Below are 22,386 nucleotides of genomic sequence, written 5' to 3' on the forward strand. Positions count from 1 at the left end.
TTGAGGAGGCCTGCTGCATCCTCTCCATTGGTTACCTGCACAACATCTAGCTTGTAGCGGCTGTGCAGCGTAATGCCAACTTCCAATTCAGGTGATTGGCGGTGGTGCTGGTAAACGGACCCCCGCCAGTCTGATATTAATGACACTGCACAACCCCCTTTAAACCATCAACCTAGTAGAAGTCCCAAATACGAAGGGGGAGACATATACAGGTCCTTCTAAAAAAAATTAGCATATTGTGATAAAGTTCATTATTTTCTGTAATGTACTGATAAACATTAGACTTTCATATATTTTAGATTCATTACACACCAACTGAAGTAGTTCAAGCCTTTTATTGTTTTAATAATGATGATTTTGGCATACAGCTCATGAAACCCCAAAATTCCTATCTAAAAAAATTAGCATATTTCATCCGACCAATAAAAGAAAAGTGTTTTTAATACAAAAAAAAGTCAACCTTCAAATAATTATGTTCAGTTATGCACTCAATACTTGGTCGGGAATCCTTTTGCAGAAATGACTGCTTCAATGCGGCGTGGCATGGAGGCAATCAGCCTGTGGCACTGCTGAGGTGTTATGGAGGCCCAGGATGCTTCGATAGCGGCCTTAAGCTCATCCAGAGTGTTGGGTCTTGCGTCTCTCAACTTTCTCTTCCCAATATCCCACAGATTCTCTATGGGGTTCAGGTCAGGAGAGTTGGCAGGCCAATTGAGCCCAGTAATACCATGGTCAGTAAACCATTTACCAGTGGTTTTGGCACTGTGAGCAGGTGCCAGGTCGTGCTGAAAAAGGAAATCTTCATCTCCATAAAGCTTTTCAGCAGATGGAAGCATGAAGTGCTCCAAAATCTCCTGATAGCTAGCTGCATTGACCCTGCCCTTGATAAAACAGTGGACCAACACCAGCAGCTGACATGGCACCCCAGACCATCACTGACTGTGGGTACGTGACACTGGACTTCAGGCATTTTGGCATTTCCCTCTCCCCAGTCTTCCTCCAGACTCTGGCACCTTGATTTCCGAATGACATGCAAAATTTGCTTTCATCCGAAAAAAGTACTTTGGACCACTGAGCAACAGTCCAGTGCTGCTTCTCTGTAGCCCAGGTCAGGCGCTTCTGCCGCGGTTTCTGGTTCAAAAGTGGCTTGACCTGGGGAATGCGGCACCTGTAGCCCATTTCCTGCACACGCCTGTACACGGTGGCTCTGGATGTTTCTACTCAAGACTCAGTCCACTGCTTCCGCAGGTCCCCCAAGGTCTGGAATCGGTCCTTCTCCACAATCTTCCTCAGGGTCCGGTCACCTCTTCTCGTTGTGCAGCGTTTTCTGCCACACTTTTTCCTTCCCACAGACTTCCCACTGAGGTGCCTTGATACAGCACTCTGGGAACAGCCTATTCGTTCAGAAATTTCTTTCTGTGTCTTACCCTCTTGCTTGAGGGTGTCAATGATGGCCTTCTGGACAGCAGTCAGGTCGGCAGTCTTACCCATGATTGCGGTTTTGAGTAATAAACCAGGCTGGGAGTTTTTAAAAGCCTCAGGAATCTTTTGCAGGTGTTTAGAGTTAATTAGTTGATTCAGATGATTAGGTTAATAGCTCGTTTAGAGAACCTTTTCATGATATGCTAATTTTTTGAGATAGGAATTTTGGGTTTTCATGAGCTGTATGCCAAAATCATCAATATTAAAACAATAAAAGGCTTGAACTACTTCAGTTGGTGTGTAATGAATCTAAAATATATGAAAGTCTAATGTTTATCAGTACATTACAGAAAATAATGAACTTTATCACAATATGCAAATTTTTTTTAGAAGGACCTGTAGTAACATAGCTTATAAGGCCGAAAAAAGACATCTGTCCATATAGTTCAGCCTGTTATCCTGCAAGTTGATCTTATCTAGCACACTTATGAGACTTATGGATATTATAGTACCTAGACTAAAACATTTCTATATAAACATTATAAAGTCAGGTCCATAAATATTAGGACATCGACACAATTCTAACATTTTTGTTAGAAGGAAGGCGTATGGAGAAGGAAAGGAACTGCTCATGTTCCTAAGCATACCACCTTATCAGTGAAGCATGGTGGTGGTGGTAGTGGTAGTGGCATGTATGGCTGCCAATGGAACTGGTTCTCTTGTATTTATTGATGATGTGACTTCTGACAAAAGCATCAGGATGAATTCTGAGGTGTTTCGGGCAATATTATCTGCTCATATTCAGCCAAATGCTTCAGAACTCATTGGACGGTGCTTCACAGTGCAGATGGACAATGACCCAAAGCATACTGCAAAAGGAACCAAAGAGTTTAAGGAAAGAGGTGATATGTTATGCAATGGCCAAGTCAATCACCTGACCTGAATCCGATTGAGCATGCATTTCACTTCCTGAAGACAAAACTGAAGGGAAAATGCCCCAAGAACAAGCAGGAACTGAAGACAGTTGCAGCAGAGGCCTGGCAGAGCATCACCAGGGATGAAACCCAGCGTCTGGTGATGTCTATGCTTTCCAGACTTCAGGCTGTAATTGACTTCAAAGGATTTGCAACCAAGTATTAAAAAGTGAAAGTTTAATTTATGATTATTATTCTGTCTGGAGGCACATATGCAAACTGTTGTAATTCCTACACCGTTCACCTGATTTGGATGTAAATACCCTCAAATTAAAGCGGACAGTCTGCAGGTAAAGCACATCTTGTTCGTTTCATTTCAAATCCATTGTGGTGGTGTTTAGAGCCAAACATGTTAGAATTGTGTCAGTCCCAATATTTATGGACCTGACTGTAGATGTCCCATGATTTGTTCATTGAGATTTTGTATTGACCTGATGATGACTATGGATAGAGCAAAACATGTGGCATGAATAAAATATCCAGTACTTTCATCTCTTACTGGTGCTACTACAGTACGTCTTTTTGGGTTGCACATTGACATATTGTCACGACTATGGTATTGGTCGTGACTCTTTGTGTCGCATGCAGTTGTCAGCGGTCTGCTCTTTGTTGTTTACCGCAGTTGAGGGCAGTTAGTTGGTTGCCTCACGTGTGGTTGCTGCTGGCAACATGATGTTGTTGGCAGTGTAGCAGCCTGAGATGGTTGCTAGGCTGCTCGCTGTCAAGGCATGCGGTTGCACCTTGCAACGTGTGTTTGAATGTGTTCACTTTCTATGTTTGGTGTGCACGGGATTTAGTTGTGTGTACACTTTCCCTTTAAGTGACACTTACCTTGTCTGGTGTTGAAAGGGTTAACTCCTTTCCTAGTATGTGTGTGTGGGTGTGGCTGCTTGGGCTATTTAGCTTCTGCTGGATGCCTGTAGCTGAGGGGTACTCCAGCCATGCTTTATGCTGGAGTCATCCTCCTGGTCTTATATGCCATCTATCCAGTGAGGGCCACCCTTGTGGTCATTAAAATATATGTATGATGTTAAAGGGGTTGTCCGGGATTAGGGACCATTGTTTAATAGCGTTGCACATACACACACTTTACATACACCCATGTCCTACCTTTTCAGCATGTTTCTAAGTACCCTTTTTACCAAAAACCTTTATGGCAGGAAGTAACTGATTTCTTTCAGTCAGTGACGTACCGGGTTCCTTGCAGAGGAGGAAAGCTTCGTCTTCCGCTGCTCTGGGAGCCCGGTGACGTCACTGACAGCCTAATTAATTATTCAAAAGTCTAGGAGGGGCAGTAACTCTCCTGGCCAAGATTGCGCTAAGCTCCGCCCCTCCAGTCCGGTGACGTCAAAGTGAAATAAAGTGCCTCCCCTAAAATGCTCCACTCCTTTCTGCCCCCATTGTCCCATATATAACAAATGCCCCCCCCCCCCCCCCCCCCCCATGCGTCCGCTCCTTGTGGTGCAGATATTGATGGCAGCGGCTCGGGAACGGAGCTGCTGCCATCAGCAGAGAGCGTTAGCTGTAACTGTAACAGCTAACAGTCTGTAACAGGTGCGCGGCATCCAGATCCATGTGGTTGAGAAGGAGGGAGCTCCCTCTCTCTACCATCGCGCCCCTGCTGCTGCGATTGCAGCGGCCGATCGTTGCCATGGCAACCGGACGCCTAACAAAGGCGTCCTGGTTGCTATGGACCTAAGGCTAATCAGACCCGGAGGTCTGATTAGCCTTAGTCAGGGCTCCAGATGGCGACCAAAATGCCACCAATGAAGAAAACTGACCTGTAATACAAATACAGGAGGCGGGTGCCGGAATCAAATAGCCGACACCCGACCTCTGTGACAGGGAGCTGCGATCAGCTGCAGTTGAGTTAACCCTTCAGGTGCGGTACCTGAGGGGTTAACTGTCGCTGATCGCAGCTCCCTGTCACAGAGGTCGGGTGTCGGCTATTTGATTCCGGCACCCGCCTCCTGTATTTGTATAAGAAACAGTGTGCCCCCCCCCCCCCAACACCCCAGTATAAGAAACATTGGTGGCACAGTGTGCCCCCCCCCCCAACACCCCAGTATAAGAAACATTGGTGGCTCAGTGGGAAGTGCCAATGAGGGTTAAAAAAAATTAACTCACCTCCTCCAGTTGATCGCGTAGCTGCCGGTCTCCTGTTCATTCTTCAGGACCTGTGGTGACGTCACTGAGCTCATCACATGGTCCATTACCATGGTGATGGATCATGTGATGTATCATGTGATGAGCACAGTGATGTCACCACAGGTCCTTTGCCAGGTCCCGAAGAAAGTACAGGAGACGATCTATTGGAGGAGGTGAGTTAATTTTTATTTTTATTTTTTAACCCTCATTGGCACTGCCCACTGTGCCACCAATGTTTATTATACTGAGGGGGGACGCACTGTGCCACCAATGTTCATTATACTGAGGGGGGACGCACTGCGCCACCAATGTTCATTATATTGAAGGGGGCTCACTGTGCCACCAATGTTCATTATATTGAGGGGGGACGCACTGCGCCACCAATGCTTATTATATTGAGGGGGGGCGCACTGCGCCACCAATGTTTATTATATTGAGGGGGGGCGCACTGCGCCACCAATGCTTATTATATTGAGGGGGGGCGCACTGCACCACCAATGTTATATTGAGGAGGGGCGCACTGCGCCACCAATGCTTATTATATTGAGGGGGGCTCACTGCGCCACCAATGTTTATTATATTGAGGGGGGGCGCACTGCGCCACCAATGCTTATTATATTGAGGGGGGCTCACTGCGCCACCAATGTTTATTATATTGAGGGGGGCTCACTGCGCCACCAATGTTTATTATATTGAGGGGGGGCGCACTGCGCCACCAATGCTTATTATATTGAGGGGGGGGGCGCACTGCGCCACCAATGCTTATTATATTGAGGGGGGGCGCACCCCTTTACAAAATTTGAATTAGAAATAAAATAAAAATTGTCTTTTATCCGTTCATTTATTACATAAAAAAAAATTTCATGAATAAAAAAAACTACACATATTTGGTATTGCCTTGTCCGTAACAACCGGCTCCATAAATATATCACATTACACACCATGTCCGAAAAGCACCTTAAAAAAATATCATAAAAACTGTTTTTAAAAAAAGCCTTTTTTTTTTTTTTACCTAACATCACATAAAGTGCAACAACAAGCGTTTAAAAAGGCGCATGTCCCCCAAAATAGTACTAATCAAACCGTCACCTCAACCCGCAAAAAATGAATCCCTAAGGCTACTTTCACACTGTTTCATCAGACGGATCCGCTCCTATAATGCAGACGTTTGCATCCGTTCTGAACGGATCCGCTCCTATAATGCAGACGTTTGCATCCGTTCAGAACGGATCCGTCTGCATTATAACTTAGAAAAATTTCTAAGTGTGAAAGTAGCCTGAGTGGATCCGTTCAGACTTTACATTGAAAGTCAATGGGGGACGGATCCGCTTGAAGATTGAGCCATATGGTGTCATCTTCAAGCGGATCCGTCCCCATTGACTTACATTGTAAGTCGGAACGGATCCACTCGCCTCCGCACGGCCAGGCGGACACCCGAACGCTGCTTGCAGCGTTCAGGTGTCCGCTCACTGAGCGGAGGCTGAGCGCTGGCAGACGGATGCGTTCTCAGTGGATCCGCCTCCACTGAGAATGCATTAGGGCCAGACGGCTGCGTTCAGGGCCGCTTGTGAGCCCCTTCAAACAGAGCTCACGAGCGGACACCTGAACGCAGGTGTGAAAGGAGCCTAACTAAGACAATCGGTCAAAAAATAAAAAAAAACGGTGGCTCTCAGACTATGGACACACTAAAACAATATTTTTTTTTGTTTCAAAGCTGCTATAATTGTGTAAAGCTCTGTCATGTTTAGGGATCTATATGTGAGCGTGGCCCTTATAGTGTGACGCTGTCAGCGATGTTTATGGATAGATGCGGGAGCGTGGCCCTTATAGTGTGATGCTGTCAGCGATGTTTATGGATAGATGTGTGAGCGTGGCCCTTATAGTGTGACGCTGTCAGCGATGTTTATGGATAGATGTGAGAGCGTGGCCCTTATAGTGTGATGCTGTCAGCGATGTTTATGGATAGATGTGGGAGCGTGGCCCTTATAGTGTGACGCTGTCAGCAATGTTTATGGATAGATGTGGGAGCATGGCCCTTATAGTGTGACGCTGTCAGCAATGTTTATGGATAGATGTGAGAGCGTGGCCCTTATAGTGTGATGCTGTCAGCGATGTTTATGGATAGATGTGGGAGCGTGGCCCTTATAGTGTGACGCTGTCAGCGATGTTTATGGATAGATGTGGGAGCATGGCCCTTATAGTGTGACGCTGTCAGCAATGTTTATGGATAGATGTGAGAGCGTGGCCCTTATAGTGTGACGCTGTCAGCGATGTTTATGGATAGATGTGGGAGCGTGGCCTTTATAGTTTGTTGCAGTCTGCTATCCCTAAGGTTGTATACCATGAGTAACTAGCACAAGCATAAAAATGATCTACCATTGTGGAAAGATGGAGCTGCTCCCTGTGTGTTAGTTCACTGTCTGCAAACACTGAGCACATGACATGCAAGAGACAGAGCAAGGAGCAGTTTATGGGGGAGGAATATGAAAGAGGGGGGCGGATCTATGGAGGAGGCTGAATATGTAAGAGGGGGGTGGATCTATGGAGGAGGCTGAATATGTAAGAGGGGGGTGGATCCATGGAGGAGGCTGAATATGTATGAGGGGGGCGGGTGCAGGGAGGTGATCTTACACTGTAGAAACCAGGAGCTGCTGATCTGCACTGGGAGCCACAATGCACTGCAGCAGGAAGTGATGGCATACATAAACATGTATGTACACAGTCTGCTGGGGACTGTAGGAGCCATGCAGCAGTGCAAACGCTACCTAAAAACATCTTGGGAAGATAGATTTGGCTACTAACAGTGAGTAAGCAGTTTAAAAAAAAAAAAAAATTTGATCCCGGACAACCCCTTTAACCCCTTAAGGACACAGCCCTATTTCACCTTAAGGACCAGGCCATTTTTTGCAAATCTGACCAGAGTCACTTTAAGTGCTGATAACTTTAAAACGCTTTGACTTATCCAGGCCATTCTGAGATTGTTTTTTCGTCACATATTGTACTTCATGACACTGGTAAAATGAAGTCAAAAAAATTATTTTTTTTGCACCAAAAAATACCAAATTTAACAAAAATTTGGAAAAATTTAGCAAATTTCAAAGTTCCAGTTTCTCTACTTCTGTAATACATAGTAATACCCCCAAAAATTTGGATGACTTTACATTCCCCATATGTCTACTTCATGTTTGAATTATTTTGGGAATGATATTTTATTTTTTGGGGATGTTATAAGGCTTAGAAGTTTAGAAGCAAATCTTGAAATTTTTCAGAAATTTACAAAAACTCAATTTTTAGGGACCAGTTCAGGTCTCAAGTCACTTTGCGAGGCTTACATAATAGAAACCGCCCAAAAATGACCCCATCTAAGAAACTACACCCCTCAAGGTATTCAAAACTGATTTTGAATACGTTGTTAACCCTTTAGGTGTTGCACAAGAGTTATTGGCAAATGGGGAGGAAATTTGCGAATTTTATTTTTTTGTCTAATTTTTCATTTTAACCCATTTTTTCCACTAACAAAGCAAGGGTTAACAGCCAAACAAGACGGTATCTTTATTGCCCTGACTCTGCCGTTTACAGAAACACCCAATATGTGGCCGTAAACTACTGTACGGCCACACAGCGGGGCGTAGAGTGAAAGGTGCGCCGTTTGGTTTTTGGAAGGCTGATTTTTATGGACTGGTTTATTTACACCATGTCCCATTTGAAGCCCCCTGATGCACCCCTAGAGGAGAAACTCCCTAAAAGTGACCCCATCTAAGAAACTACACCCCTCAAGGTATTCAAAACTGATTTTACATACGTCGTTAACCCTTTAGGTGTTGCACAAGAGTTATTGGCAAATGGCGATGAAATTTGAGAATTTCATTTTTTTGCCTAATTTTCCATTTTAACCCATTTTTTCCGCTAACAAAGCAAGGGTTAACAGCCAAACAAGACTGTATCTTTATTGCCCTGACTCTGCTGTTTACAGAAACACCCCATATGTGGCCGTAAACTACTGTACGGCCACACAGCGGGGCGTAGAGGGAAAGGTGCGCCGTTTTGTTTTTTGGAGGGCTGATTTTTATGGACCGTTTTTTTGACACCAAGTCCCATTTGAAGCCCCCCTGATGCACCCCCAGATTATAAACTCCATAAAAGTGACCCCATCTAAGAAACTACACCCCTCAAGGTATTCAAAACGGATTTTACAAACTTTGTTAACCCTTTAGGTGTTGCACAAGATTTAATGGAAAATAGAGATACAATTTCAAAATTTCACTTTTTTGGCAGATTTTCCATTTTAATTTTTTTTTTCCAGTTACAAAGCAAGGGTTAACAGCCAAACAAAACTCATTATTTATGGCCCTGATTCTGTAGTTTACAGAAACACCCCATATGTGGTCGTAAACCGCTGTACGGGCACACGGCAGGGCGCAGAAGGAAAGGAATGCCATACGGTTTTTGGAAGGCAGGTTTTGCTGGACTGTTTTTTTTTACACCATGTCCCATTTGAAGCCCCCCTGATGCACCCCTAGAGTAGAAACTCCAAAAAAGTGACCCCATTTTAGAAACTACGGGATAGGGTGGCAGTTTTGTTGGTACTAGTTTAGGGTACATATGATTTTTGGTTGCTCTATATTACACTTTTTGTGCGGCAAGGTAACAAGAAATGGCTTTTTTGGCAGCGTTTTTTATATTTTATTTACAACATTCATCTGACAGGTTAGATCATGTGGTAATTTTATAGAGCAGGTTGTCACGGACGCGGCGATACCTAATATGTATACATTTTTTTTTATTTATGTATGTTTTACACAATGATTTCATTTTTAAAACAAAAAAAATGTTTTAGTGTCTCCATAGTCTAAGAGCCATTGTTTTTTCAGTTTTTGGGTGATTATCTTAAGTAGGGTCTCATTTTTTGCGGGATGAGATGACTGTTTGATTGGCACTATTTTGGGGTGCATATGACTTTTTGATCGCTTCCTATTACACTTTTTGTGACGTAAGATGACAAAAAATTGCTTTTTTTACACCGTTTTTATTTTTTTACGGTGGTCACCTGAGGGGTTAGGTCATGTGATATTTTTATAGAGCCGGTCGATACGGACGCGGCGATACCTAATATGTATACTTTTTTTTTATTTATGTAAGTTTTACACAATGATTTCATTTTTGAAACAAAAAAAATTATGTTTTAGTGTTTCCATAGTCTAAGAGCCATAGTTTTTTCAGTTTTTGGGCGATTATCTTAAGTAGGGTCTCATTTTTTGCGGGATGAGATGACGGTTTGATTGTTACAATTTTGGCGTACATGCGACTTTTTTGATCACTTTTATTACCTTTTTTTGGGAAGTAAGGTGGACAAAATTTCAATTTCATCATAGTTTTTTATTTTTTATTTTTATGGCGTTCACCGTTCGGGTAAAGTAACATGACCGTTTTATAGATCAGGTCGTTACGGACGCGGCGATACCAAACATGTGTAGGGAATTTTATTTTTTTAATCAGTGATAAATGTGTTTTTTGATTTTTACCTTTTTTTTCACTTTTTTTTTTGACCCAGACCCACTTGGTTCTTGAAGATCCAGTGGGTCTGATGTCTGTATAATACAGTACTGTACTCTATATAGGGCTCTGTACTGTATTTTACTTACACTGAACAGATCTATGCTTTCAGCACAGATCTGTTCAGCACCATGGACAGCAGGACGCCTGAGCAGGCGTCCTGTTGCCATGGGAACCTTCCCCGTCTGCTCAGTTATGGTCAGAACTGCGCAGACGGGGAAGGGTAAGGACGGGGGCTGTCTGGGGGCTCTCTCCCTCTCCATCGGGGGGCTGCAAAGGCACTGCAGCCCCCCGATCGGAGAGGGAGGGAGCTCCCTCTTACTGTTAACTTTTTCCATACAGCGGTCCGTACGGACCGCTGTATGGAAAGGGTTAAACGGCTGACATCGCATCACCGATGTCAGCCGTTTATACCAGGGTGCCAGCAATGTGCTGGCACCCTGGTATACCCACTGTACACCAACGATTACGCAATAGGAGGCGGGCGGGGGATCGCGATCCCGCCTGCCGCACCGCCCGCCTCCCGCACCGCCCCCACCGCCCGCAACACCCCCCCTGCACCTCCCACCGGGCTAAAATCATTCAGAGGTGCAGGGGGGGGGGGGTGATAAATATATATTTTCGCCACACTAAAGTTTCTGATCGCCGCGGTCAGGGACCACAGCGATCAGAAACTGCAGAAAGCGCAACAAACCGCAGGTCTGAATTGACCTGTGGTTTGTTGCGATCGCGGACATGGGGGGGTCACGGGACCCCCCGCGCATTTAGCCGAGGTGCCTGCTCAATGATTTGAGCAGGCACCTTGTTCCGATCACAGCCAGCCGCACGGCAGTGATCGGAACAACACATGACGTACCGGTACGTCATGTGTCCTTAAGGACTCGGGGAAACATGCCGTACTGATACGTCATGTGTCCTTAAGGGGTTAAGAAGATGTTTTTATGCTCTCTATGTTGTTTGCAGCTATGGGTGTCCTGGATACCTGTGTGAGTTGTGTGTGTGTGTGTGTGTGTGTGTGTGCTGTGTTCTTTATGTTTGTGTGGACATCAGTACTTGTGCACGGGTTCCAGTCAGCGTGTTTGTGGCAGGTAGGTGTTGTAGTAGTTTAACTGACCTGCCATATCCATATGCTGTATATGTTTCTCCTCTCCTTGCTCCTTGGCCAGTGAGACTCCTGTTTATCCGTTTCTAGGAGGAACAGGTAGTCTTACCCTGCTCCTAGTCCAGGGATTTCCTGAGGGCTAGTAGGGACCCTAGGTTCCGGAGTATGAGCCCTCCTACCATCTGGGTTGGCTCATACGGTTAGGAGTCAGGGTCAGAATTAGGGACGCGCTAGGAGGTGACCTGCTCCCTGATCCTGTCGTCCTGGCCTAGCAGCTACCCTTATCCTATTGACATTACACGGTTGAGGGTTTCCCCCATCCTCAGCCGTGACACATATAACATACAGTTTTTCTTTCCTTTTATAGAAAGAAAACAAAAATGGTAAAGTAGTCCTTAACTCCTTAATGTCTGGAGCTTTGGCGGGAGCTGTTGCCAAGACTGCGGTTGCCCCACTGGATCGAACCAAAATCATCTTCCAAGGTAAATGTGGAAAGTCCCCTGGCTAGTATGGTAAATTTGCAACCAAAGATCTTCCCTGCATATTGTATTTAAAGCTCATTTTAAAGCAACATTTTCATTTGCTAGATTGGTCTAAAATTGGGCAAAAATCCTTAAAGGGAACCTGTCACCTGGATTTTTGGTATAGAGCTTAGGACACGGGCTGCTAGATCGCCGCCAGCACATCCGCAATATCCAGTCCCCATAGCTCTCTATGCTTTTGTTGTGTAAAAAAAAAAACTATTTTATAGATATGTAAATGAACCTTAGATGAGTCCTGTCTCCTCCATGTTTGAGAGATGAGTCCAGCATTCTCGGACTCTGAGCCCAGCCACGCCCACTGTGAAGGAGCCCAGCACCGCCCCGCATCCTCCGAATCTCCTCCTTGCTCCCTGACGTCACAAAGCTACAGTAGAGCGCCGTAATCTTGCGATGCGCGAGCTAGCACATGCACAGTTCGTTCCCTGAGGCTGATGCCAGCACAGGGAAGGAACACGCTACCGACACTGCGCATGCGCTAGCTTACTCATCGCGAGATTACGGGGCTCTAGCTTTGTGACGTCGGGGAGCAAGGAGGAGATTCGGAGTATGCATTCTTCACAATGGGCGTGGCTGGGCTCCGGAAATGTTAGTAGCCTCATTTACATATACAGTCGTGGCTAAAAGTTTTGAGAATTACATAAATATTGGAAATTGGAAAAGTTGCTGCTTAAAGGAAACCTGTCACCAGGATTTTGCGCATAGAGCTGGGGACATGGGCTGCTAGATGGCCGCTAGCACATCTGCAGTACCCAGGTCCCATAGCTCTCTGCGCTTTTATTGTGTTAAAAAACAGTTTTGATTGATATGCAAATGACCTGATATGAGTCCTGTAGCCAGAGATGAGTCAAGCGGAAAGGAGCCCAGCACCGCCCCGCGTCCTCCGAATCTCCTCCTTGCTGGCTGATGTCACAGAGCTGGAGCGCCGAAATCTCGCGATGCGCGAGCTAGCGCATGCGTTGTTCGTTCCCTGTGCTGATGCCAGTACAGGGAATGAACATGATGCCGACACTGCGCATGCGCTAGCTCGCGCATCGTGAGATTTCAGCGCTCCAGCTCAGCCAGCAAGGAGGAGATTCGGAGGACTCGGGGCGGTGCTGGGCTCCTTTCCGCTTGACTCATCTCCGGCTACAGGACTCATATCAGGTCATTTGCATATCAATCAAAACTGTTTTTTAACACAATAAAAGCGCAGAGAGCTATGGGACCTGGGTACTGCAGATGTGCTAGCGGCCATCTAGCAGCCCATGTCCCCAGCTCTATGCGCAAAATCCTGGTGACAGGTTTCCTTTAAGTTTTTATAATAGCAATTTGCATATACTCCAGAATGTTATGAAGAGTGATCAGATGAATTGCATAGTCCTTCTTTGCCATGAAAATTAACTTAATCCCCAAAAAACCTTTCCACTGCATTTCATTGCTGTCATTAAAGGACCTGCTGAGATCATTTCAGTAATCGTCTTGTTAACTCAGGTGAGAATGTTGACGAGCACAAGGCTGGAGATAATTATGCCAGGCTGATTGGGTTAAAATGGCAGACTTAACCTGTTAAAAGGAGGGTGATGCTTGAAATCATTGTTCTTCCATTGTTAACCATGGTGACCTGCAAAGAAACGCGTGCAGCCATCATTGCGTTGCATAAAAATGGCTTCACAGGCAAGGATATTGTGGCTACTAAGATTGCACCTCAATCAACAATTTATGGGATCATCAAGAACTTCAAGGAAAGAGGTTCAATTCTTGTTAAGAAAGTCTAGCAATCGCCAGGATTGTCTCCTAAAGAGGATTCAGCTGCCGGATCGGAGTGCCACCAGTGCAGAGCTTGCTCAGGAATGGCAGCAGGCAGGTGTGAGCGCATCTGCACGCACAGTGAGGCGAAGACTTTTGGAAGATGGCCTGGCGTAAAGAAGGGCAGCAAAGGAGACACTTCTCTCCAAAAAAAACACATCAGGGACAGATCGATCTTCTGCAGAAAATATGGTGAATGGACTGCTGAGGACTGGGGCAAAGTCATATTCTCCGATGAAGCCTCTTTCCGATTGTTTGGGGCATCAGGAAAAAGGCTTGTCCGGAGAAGAAAAGGTGAGCGCTACCATCAGTCCTGTGTCATGCCAACAGTAAAGCATCCTGAGACCATTCATGTGTGGGGTTGCTTCTCATCCAAGGGAGTGGGCTCACTCACAATTTTGCCCAAAAACACAGCCATGAATAAAGAATGGCACCAAAACACCCTCCAACAGCAACTTCTTCCAACAACAGTTTGGTGAAGAACAATGCATTTTCCAGCACGATGGAGCACCGTGCCATAAGGCAAAAGTGATAACTAAGTGGCTCGGGGACCAAAACGTTGATATTTTGGGTCCATGGCCTGGAAACTCCCCAGATCTTAATCCTATTGAGAACTTGTGGTCAATCCTCAAGAGGCGGGTGGACAAACAAACACCCACTCATTCTGACAAACTCCAAGAAGTGATTATGAAAGAATGGGTTGCTATCAGTCAGGAATTGGCCCAGAAGTTGATTGAGAGCATGCTCAGTCAAATTGCAGAGGTCCTGAAAAAGAAAGGCCAACACTGCAAATACTGACTCTTTGCATAAATGTCATGTAATTGTCGATAAAAGCCTTTGAAACGTATGAAGTGTGTGTAATTATATTTCACTACATCACAGAAACAACTGAAACAAAGATCTAAAAGCAGTTTAGCAGCAAACTTTGTGAAAACTAATATTTATGTCATTCTCAAAACTTTTGGCCACGACTGTATATAAAATTGTTTTTTGACACAATAAAAGCTATGGGGAATGGATATTGCAGATGTACTAGCGGCGATCTAGCAGCCCATGTCCTCAGCTCAATACCTGAAATCCAGGTGACAGGTTCCCTTTAAGAACTGCTGCTAGAATTGAATAAGCAAAGCCATTTTGGTATCTAAACAAATGTTAACCACTTCCAGACCAGGCCATTTACCCCCTTCCTGACCAGGCCTAATTTTGCAAATCTGACATGTCACTTTATGTGGTAATAACTTTGGAACGCTTTTACTTATCCAAGCCATTCAGAGATTGTTTTCTTGTGACACATTGTACTTCATGTTAATGGTAAATTTGAGTCAAAATGTTTTACCTTTTATTTATAAAAGAAAAATCCAAACGTTAACGAAAATGTGAAAAAATTCACTGTTTTCTAAATTTCTCTGCTTTTAAGACAGATAGTGATGCCTCATAAATATTTATTAATTAACATTTCCCATATGTCTACTTTATGTTGGCATCATTTTAGTAATGTAATTTTATTTTTTTAGTATGCTAGAAGGTTTAGACTTTTAGAAGCAATTTTTGTAATTTTTAAGAACATTTTCCAAAGTCAACTTTTTTAATGACCAGTTCAGTTCTGAAGTCACTGTGGGGCTAACAGAATAGAACCAACCTATAAATGACACCCCTCAAACTATTCAAAACGGGTCTTAGAAATGTTGTTAACCCTTTAGGTATTCCACAGGAATTAAAGCAAAATGTAACTTTTTTTTTTTTTTTTTGCAGATTTTCAATTTTAAGCATTTTCTTTCCTGGAATACATCAAGGTTTAACAACAAAACAAACCTCAATATTTATTACCTTGATTCTGCAGTTTGCAGAAACACCCCGTATGTGGTCGTATACTGCTGCTTGGGCACACGACAGGGCACAGAAAGCAAGAAACACCATATGATATTTGGAGAGCAGATTTTGCTGGAATGGTCTTTGGGCACCATGTTGCATTTGAAGAGACCCTGAGGTATCCTCACAGTGAAAACCCCCAAAAAGTGACTACATTTTGTAAACTACACCATCCAAGGAATTTTTAAGGGGTGCAGCAAGCACTTCACTGTTTCATAGTATTTTACATTTTTGGGTGTGAAAATGAAAAATAATAATATTTTTTTTAACAAGAAAATTGTCCTTTTAGGCCCAAACTTTCTTTTGCACAAAAGATAACAGAATACCCCCCCCCCAGACACACAATTTGCTAGCCACTTTCTCCTGAATACAGTAACACCTAATTGTGATCGTAAACTGTTATTTGGGGATACGCCAGGGCTCAGAATGGAAGGAGCAGCATCTGGCTTTTCTAACATGGAATTTTCTGTCATGGTTTTTAAGAGCAATCATTTTTTTTGTTGAATGAGCTGCGTGAGGGTTTATTTTGTGCGAGATCCACAGTGGTTTTTATTGGCACCATTTTGGGGCACATTTGGCTTTCTGATTGCTTTTTATATCATTTTTGGGAGGTGAAGTCACAAAAAAAGCTGGTGTAATTTTTATATATATATCTATATATATATATATATATATATATATATAACACAGAAAAAACTGCGGCACTCCTTGAAGTAGAAAAATGAGGATATATTGGGGATGATCAGTTACATATGGATTTGAATATTAAATCCACTGATAAGAATACATTATTGCATTTTACAAGTGGTCACCCACGGAGGATGGTGGACTCTTTACCGTTTAGTCAGTTACTCCGGGTACGGAGAATAGTTGATAAGGAAGAGAACATGCATTTGGCAATGAACAAGATGGCACAAGCCTTTGTTGATAGGGGTTACCCTAGAAGGCTAGTGAAAAAACATGCGGATAGAGCTAGAGAAGCTTCAAGAGAGGAGCTGTTGGTCCCCAAACAAAGACAAGTGAATGACAGATTGCCATTCATATCATCATATAACGAGTTGAGCCCCAATATTGAAAATATAGTGAGGCGCCACTGGGGGCTATTGAGTAGTGGACACCCAAATATTGCAGCCTTTAAGAATCCACCTATGATGGCATATAAAAGAGCAGGGAACATTAGGGATAAGGTTGTGCACTCAAGAGTACCTGAAAAAGGACAAGTAAGACAGACATTTTTGAAGACAAGGCGCACTGGCTCTTTCCCGTGTCTTGGATGTGTGAACTGCAAACTGATGGTGAAAGGATCAGGGTTCACGCATCCAGACACGGGAGAGATCTTCAACATAAGGCACTATCTCACCTGTGACTCATCATGGGTGATATATGTGCTGTGGTGCCCTTGTAAAAGGCTATATGTCGGTGAAACGACATGTGAGTTAAAAACTAGGTTGAATAACCATAGACAGTCCATTAGGAGTAAAAGAACTGATTTGCCTGTATCGAAGCACGTTAAACCCTTGGTAAGAGGAGGGGATCGATTAAACATATTAAAGAAAATTGAGCTTAAGTGGATTTTCCGACTAGATACTTTGAAACCAAAAGGGCTAAACGTTGAATTTAGGGTAACGGGAGAAATGGTCAGCTAGTCTCAAGTTCACAGCCCTGTGATTTGATGTGTATCGCATACTGTATGTAGTGAATTAATAGAAGCTATGGTCATGTTCATGTTATACATGTGGCTTAATTGTCTGTAGGCATTGTTTAAAATGTTATGTGGACTGTTGCCTATAACGGATTAGAGGTTTGGAGAAGAACTATGGGAAAACAGATTTGTAATATTTTGCCCAGATGAATGCCCTAATGTAAGATGGCGGTTACAGACCAGTGATGCGGCTCGGTGCGACTGGCGCAGCTCAGTTTCGCACGCAGTGCGTGCGGGGATGGTGCTGGGGCGGCCGATCAATCGTCATCATGTGGGACTCCGCCCAGATGTGACGCAGGGTGGTTATGTACGGCGTCACGAGGGAAGAGGCACTGACACATGCGCAGTGGGGAGTAGCAGACGCGGAACAGTGGCGCGAGCCTCCATACAAGAGAAGACGCCTCTCCCGATATTTCTCTCCATAACTCTCTTTAAGAAGGTATCACAGTCATGATTTTAATTGCACTGTTCACTTTATTGTATGCACGTATACGTAATTACGAGGATTTCAATGAAATATATATTTTTTTAAAAACTTCACCTACATGTATTTAGGATAGATTGGTATCAATGTTAACTTTAGGAACTGATCACATGAGTTGTAGCTTACCCCCAATGGGGAGTGCACTGCTATTGCATTGGTTGTTGAATCAATTAGGCACTAAGTGATGATGTATTTATATATGCACATATGCACTTTTTATGTTCACTTGACTTGAAAAAGGTTCTGGGAGAGAACCGAAACGTTGTCTCTGCTGACATGTGTGAATAAATTGCACATTTTTCTACTTCAAGGAGTGCCGCAGTTTTTTCTGTGTTATATTGCTGGTCCTGGATCGAGGGATCACTGCGGGCACCGCTACAGCTTCAGCTGCATATTAAGGAGTGCTGCCTGACCTTTTGTTATGGATCTATATATATATATATATATATATATATATATATATATATATATATCTATATCGTTTACTGAATGGGGTAGATCATGTCATATTTTTATAGATCTGGTCATTACGGACGAAACGATATCAAATCTTTATTTCTTTTACGTTTTACACCAAAAAATGATTTTTAGGAAAAAAAATCATGTTTTTGTGTTGCCATTTTCTTAGAGCCTAATTTTTTAATTTTTCTGGGTTTAGTCTTGTCTGAGGTTTTTTTGCGGGACGCGGTGACGTTTTTATTGCTACCATTTTGGAGTACATACAACTTTTTGATTGATTTTATATAATTTTTTTTATGTTTTGGCATAATTTTTCTTAGTTTTTTTTTTTCCCCCATATAATCAACATGGCGGCACAGAAGGAGATTGACCTCTGTAGGGGCATGAACAAAGAAAGGTTTAGATCCCCCAACACCAGTTTTTTTCTGTCCCTACAGAGGACAGGGCGTAGAAAGGTCTCTCTGTGTGCAGGGAGATGAAGGTAGGAAATATTACCGTAACACCATATTGGATCGTGGTGTCCCCCCTGCTCTCATGTGATCCCGTACTAATGCTGAGCAGGGGAGGTTCAGGAGGGCTCGCTCCGGTTGATTTGGAGCCTGCTCCCGGGGCGACGTCTCCCGCCTTGCCCCTGGTGTGTTAAGCCGGGTTTGCGCGTTCAGCGCTTTCAAAATACGTCACTTCCAGTGGATACAGTAAGTGACTAGAGCGGTGTGCGTCATTCTGGCTGCCATCAAGCAGAGGAGCCACACTGATCTGAGGTCTGGTACATCGTGGCCGCATGTCGGGACCAGAGCCGCGTTCCCACAGGAGCTGGATGCTCCAGTGCCGCCCTCCGTAAGTTCCCCTGTGTGTGTGTGTGTGCAGGCCTCATCCTGACTTTGGTCCGTTCTCGCCTCATAGGTCTCCAAGGAGGCTCAGAAGAAACCAAAGAATCCGTCAAAATTTATATCCTGTTACAAACGGCTACTGGATAACCACCCTAAAAGATTATGCAATGACTGTATTGCAAGTATTGTTCGTGAGGAACATCCCTCACTAATAGACGAATTTAGGGCTGTGATACAGGAAGAAGTTAAATCCTTATCTAATTTGTCTACGACTCCTAGGGGACCTCTTCCCCCTAAGCGACAAAAATTAAGATCGCCCTCCTCCTCGGATTATGAATACTTGGGGGAGGATGCCTCCTCATCCAGGCATGGTGAGGACCTTGCTTCAGAGACGGAATTCTCGGAGGGCGATAGAAAATTCTATTTTGCTGTGGACAAAATGCCGGATCTATTAAAAGTGGTGAGGGCCACTATGGAGGTGGAAGAGGTGCAGAAAACCCATTCCATCCAGGAGGAAATGTTTGGGGTCTAAGGTTTTAAAAAAAAACTAAGTATTCCCCATTAATGAGAACCTAAGAGACATTGTTTTAGAGGAATGGTCTGACCCTGAAAACACCTGGGTGTGTCAAAGGATTTCAAAAACCTTCTATTATTTGATCCGGCTGGATCTAAAATATTCAATGAGATCCCTAAAATAGACGTGCAAGTGGCAAAGGTCAATAAGAAGACGACATTGCCTTTTGAAGACGCATCCCATTTAAGGGATCCCATGGAAAGGAAAGCTTGACGGTCTGTTATGAAAATCATGGGAAGCAGCAATGTTTACCCTTAAATCAAATATTGCAGCAACATCTGTACCTAGATCTATGTTCCTTTGGCTAAATGAACTTGAAAACCATATTAGGGATAAGACCCCTAGAGAGGAGATTCTAAACTCTATCCCTTTGCCGAAATCAGCCACGACTTTCCTGGCGGATGCCTCTGCTGAGTCGGTAAGATTCTCAGCCAAAGACGCAGGCCTCTCCAACGTGGCTCATAGAACCCTTTGGATGAAGTCTTGATCAGGAGACAAGACTTCAAAGATGAAGTTGTGCTCCATTCCTTTTTCGGGAATATGTTTTCGGACCCGTGCTAGATAGGATCTTGGAGAAAGCCTCAGACAAGAAAAAAGGTTTTCCCAAAGACGTACCATATAGGAAAAAATATCCCTTTCGCTCTTCCTCGGGCTAGGATAGAGTGTATAGAGGAAAGGGAAAATCAGGACACTGGAGCTACACCAAAGGGGGCAGAGGAAAGGGTTTTCTCCTTAACCCCCAGAACAAACCCAGTGATAAACAATGACGCCAAGCAAGTTCATTGTTTCCCGTCTCAGATCTCTGACTACTCAGAACAAGATCGAGCAGGGAGTGCAAGACCTTTTAAAAATGGAAGTGGTAGTTAAAGCCCCGCTTCCAGAGCATAGAAGAGGATTCTACTCCAATCTATTCCTAGTAAAAAAGAAAGGGGGCTCATTTCGAACCAAAATAAATCTAAAATCTCTGAACAAATTTATATCTTACCAAAAATTCAGGATGGAGTTCCTAGGGTCCATAATACCCTTGTCAGTAAAAGACTCCTTAATGGGCACGGTGGACTTGAAGGCCGCCTATTACCATGTTCCAATTCATCTCAGCTCCCAAAAATTTGCCATCAGAGACCATAGAGGGTTAATACATCATTATCAATTCACGGCCCTTCCATTTGGAATTTCCTCCGCTTTCAGGATTTTCACCAAACTCGTAGTCAAGATTGTGGTATATTTGAGGGAAAGAGAACTAATCTTAGTCCCATACTTAGACGATTTTCTCCTAATTGGCGATACTGCAGACCACCTATTAGCAGATTTAGACACCTTCCTGTCAACACTGGGAAAACTAGGGTCGATGGTGAACATCAACAAATCAAACCTACAACCGTCAACAAAAATACGTTTCCTGGGGATGATTCTAGACTCTCATATTTAATCCACTTTTTTCCCAAGACAAAATCAAATCACTGCAAGAGAAAGTCATAATGTTTCAAAAGAAAAAGATCTCCATAAGGGAAGCAATGAGTCTACTGGGCCTACTCACATCATGCATACCCTCAGTACCTTGGAGTCAACTGCATTTTCGACCTCTAGAGACTTGGATTATCAGAGTTTGGAACAGGCAACAGATTACTCTAGATTACAGAGTGTCCATTCCTCACATGGTAAAAACATCACTATGTTGGTGGACAGTCTCAAGGAACCTCTCCAGGGGAGTAGTATAGAAGAGAACTCCCTATGTAAAAATCATGACGGATGCAAGTCAGTTAGCATGGAGAGCGAAAGTGGGAGATTATTACTATCAGGGCTCCTGGCCCCAGTCGATCAGGCTCTCAGTCCTCAAATTTCAGAGAACTGAAGGTAGTATGGGAATCCCTAAAGATAGCGGAAGAAAATCTTCAGGGTTCCCAACTAAAAATTATTTTCGACAACACAACAACCATTGCCTACCTCTCCCATCTGTGAGGAACAAAGTCGAGAAATCTCCTGTCCTTATCCACCAAGATCTTCAACTGGGCAAAACAAAACGTAAGATCCATTTTGGCAATCCATCTCAAGGGGTTGCTGAATCTAGAAGCGGACTATCTCAGTCGGGGGAAGTTAGACCAGACAGAATGGGACTTTTCCATCAGGGACTGACTTGACATCCCAATCCAGAGACTAACAGCTTGGGTCCTGAGAACCAGATACTGAAGTACCAAGGTCTTTCAGATAGAGTGATAACCACACTTAGAGCATGCAGGAAAAAAGTTAATTCCGCCTTCTACCTGAAGATATGGAAGAAATTCTGTTCCTGGTCGGGGAACACGTCCCCGAATCTGAAAGGACCAAACATCCAGATAATCTTGGAGTTCTTACAGCAGGGGCTTAGAACATCCACCCTTAAAGACCAGGTGTCGGCTCTCGGCTGTTTCTTCGACTCTGATCTTGCAAACCACAGATGGATAAAAAGATTTATGAGAGCAGCTTCCAGGCTTCGACAGACTCTAAAATCTCGTGTCCCCTCCCGGGACCTTAAAATTGTTTTTACTGGCCTAACACTATCTCCCTTTAAGCCACTAGATAATTGTTCTATCAAACCAATATCTTTTAAAACAGCACTACTAATTACGATTACACCATCCCGAAGAATGGCTGAGATACAGGCCATTTCCATTAGAGAACCTAACCTGCGAGTTATGGAGGATAGAATTGTACTCTGATTAGATCCAGGGTTCCTCCCAAAGGTAGTGTCAAATTTTTATCGTGACCAGGAGATCATTTTACCATCTTTTTTCAAACGGCAAATAATCAGTTTTTCATACCCTGGACGTCGGACATACAGTTTTGAATTATATTGAGGCTACCAAGGTTTTAGAAAGTCTGATAAACTTCTAGTTCAATTCTCAGGGAGAAACAAGGGTTAATAAATTTCGAAATCTTCCTTAGCCAGGTGGATTAGGAACACT

General features: G+C 43.8%; 1 protein-coding gene across 1 annotated transcript in view; it reads left to right on the forward strand.

Annotated features, from left to right (window-relative positions):
* SLC25A42 (solute carrier family 25 member 42) overlaps positions 1–22,386 on the forward strand; it is a 72,844-nt gene that overhangs the window by 27,016 nt on the left and 23,442 nt on the right. The window contains exon 3 of the mRNA XM_044270570.1: positions 11,567–11,681. Within this exon, the coding sequence (XP_044126505.1) occupies positions 11,567–11,681 (115 nt within the window). The remainder of the gene's footprint in view (positions 1–11,566; positions 11,682–22,386) is intronic.

Source organism: Bufo gargarizans, chromosome 1 (genome assembly GCF_014858855.1).
Source record: "Bufo gargarizans isolate SCDJY-AF-19 chromosome 1, ASM1485885v1, whole genome shotgun sequence".
Taxonomy (NCBI): Eukaryota; Metazoa; Chordata; class Amphibia; order Anura; family Bufonidae; genus Bufo; species Bufo gargarizans.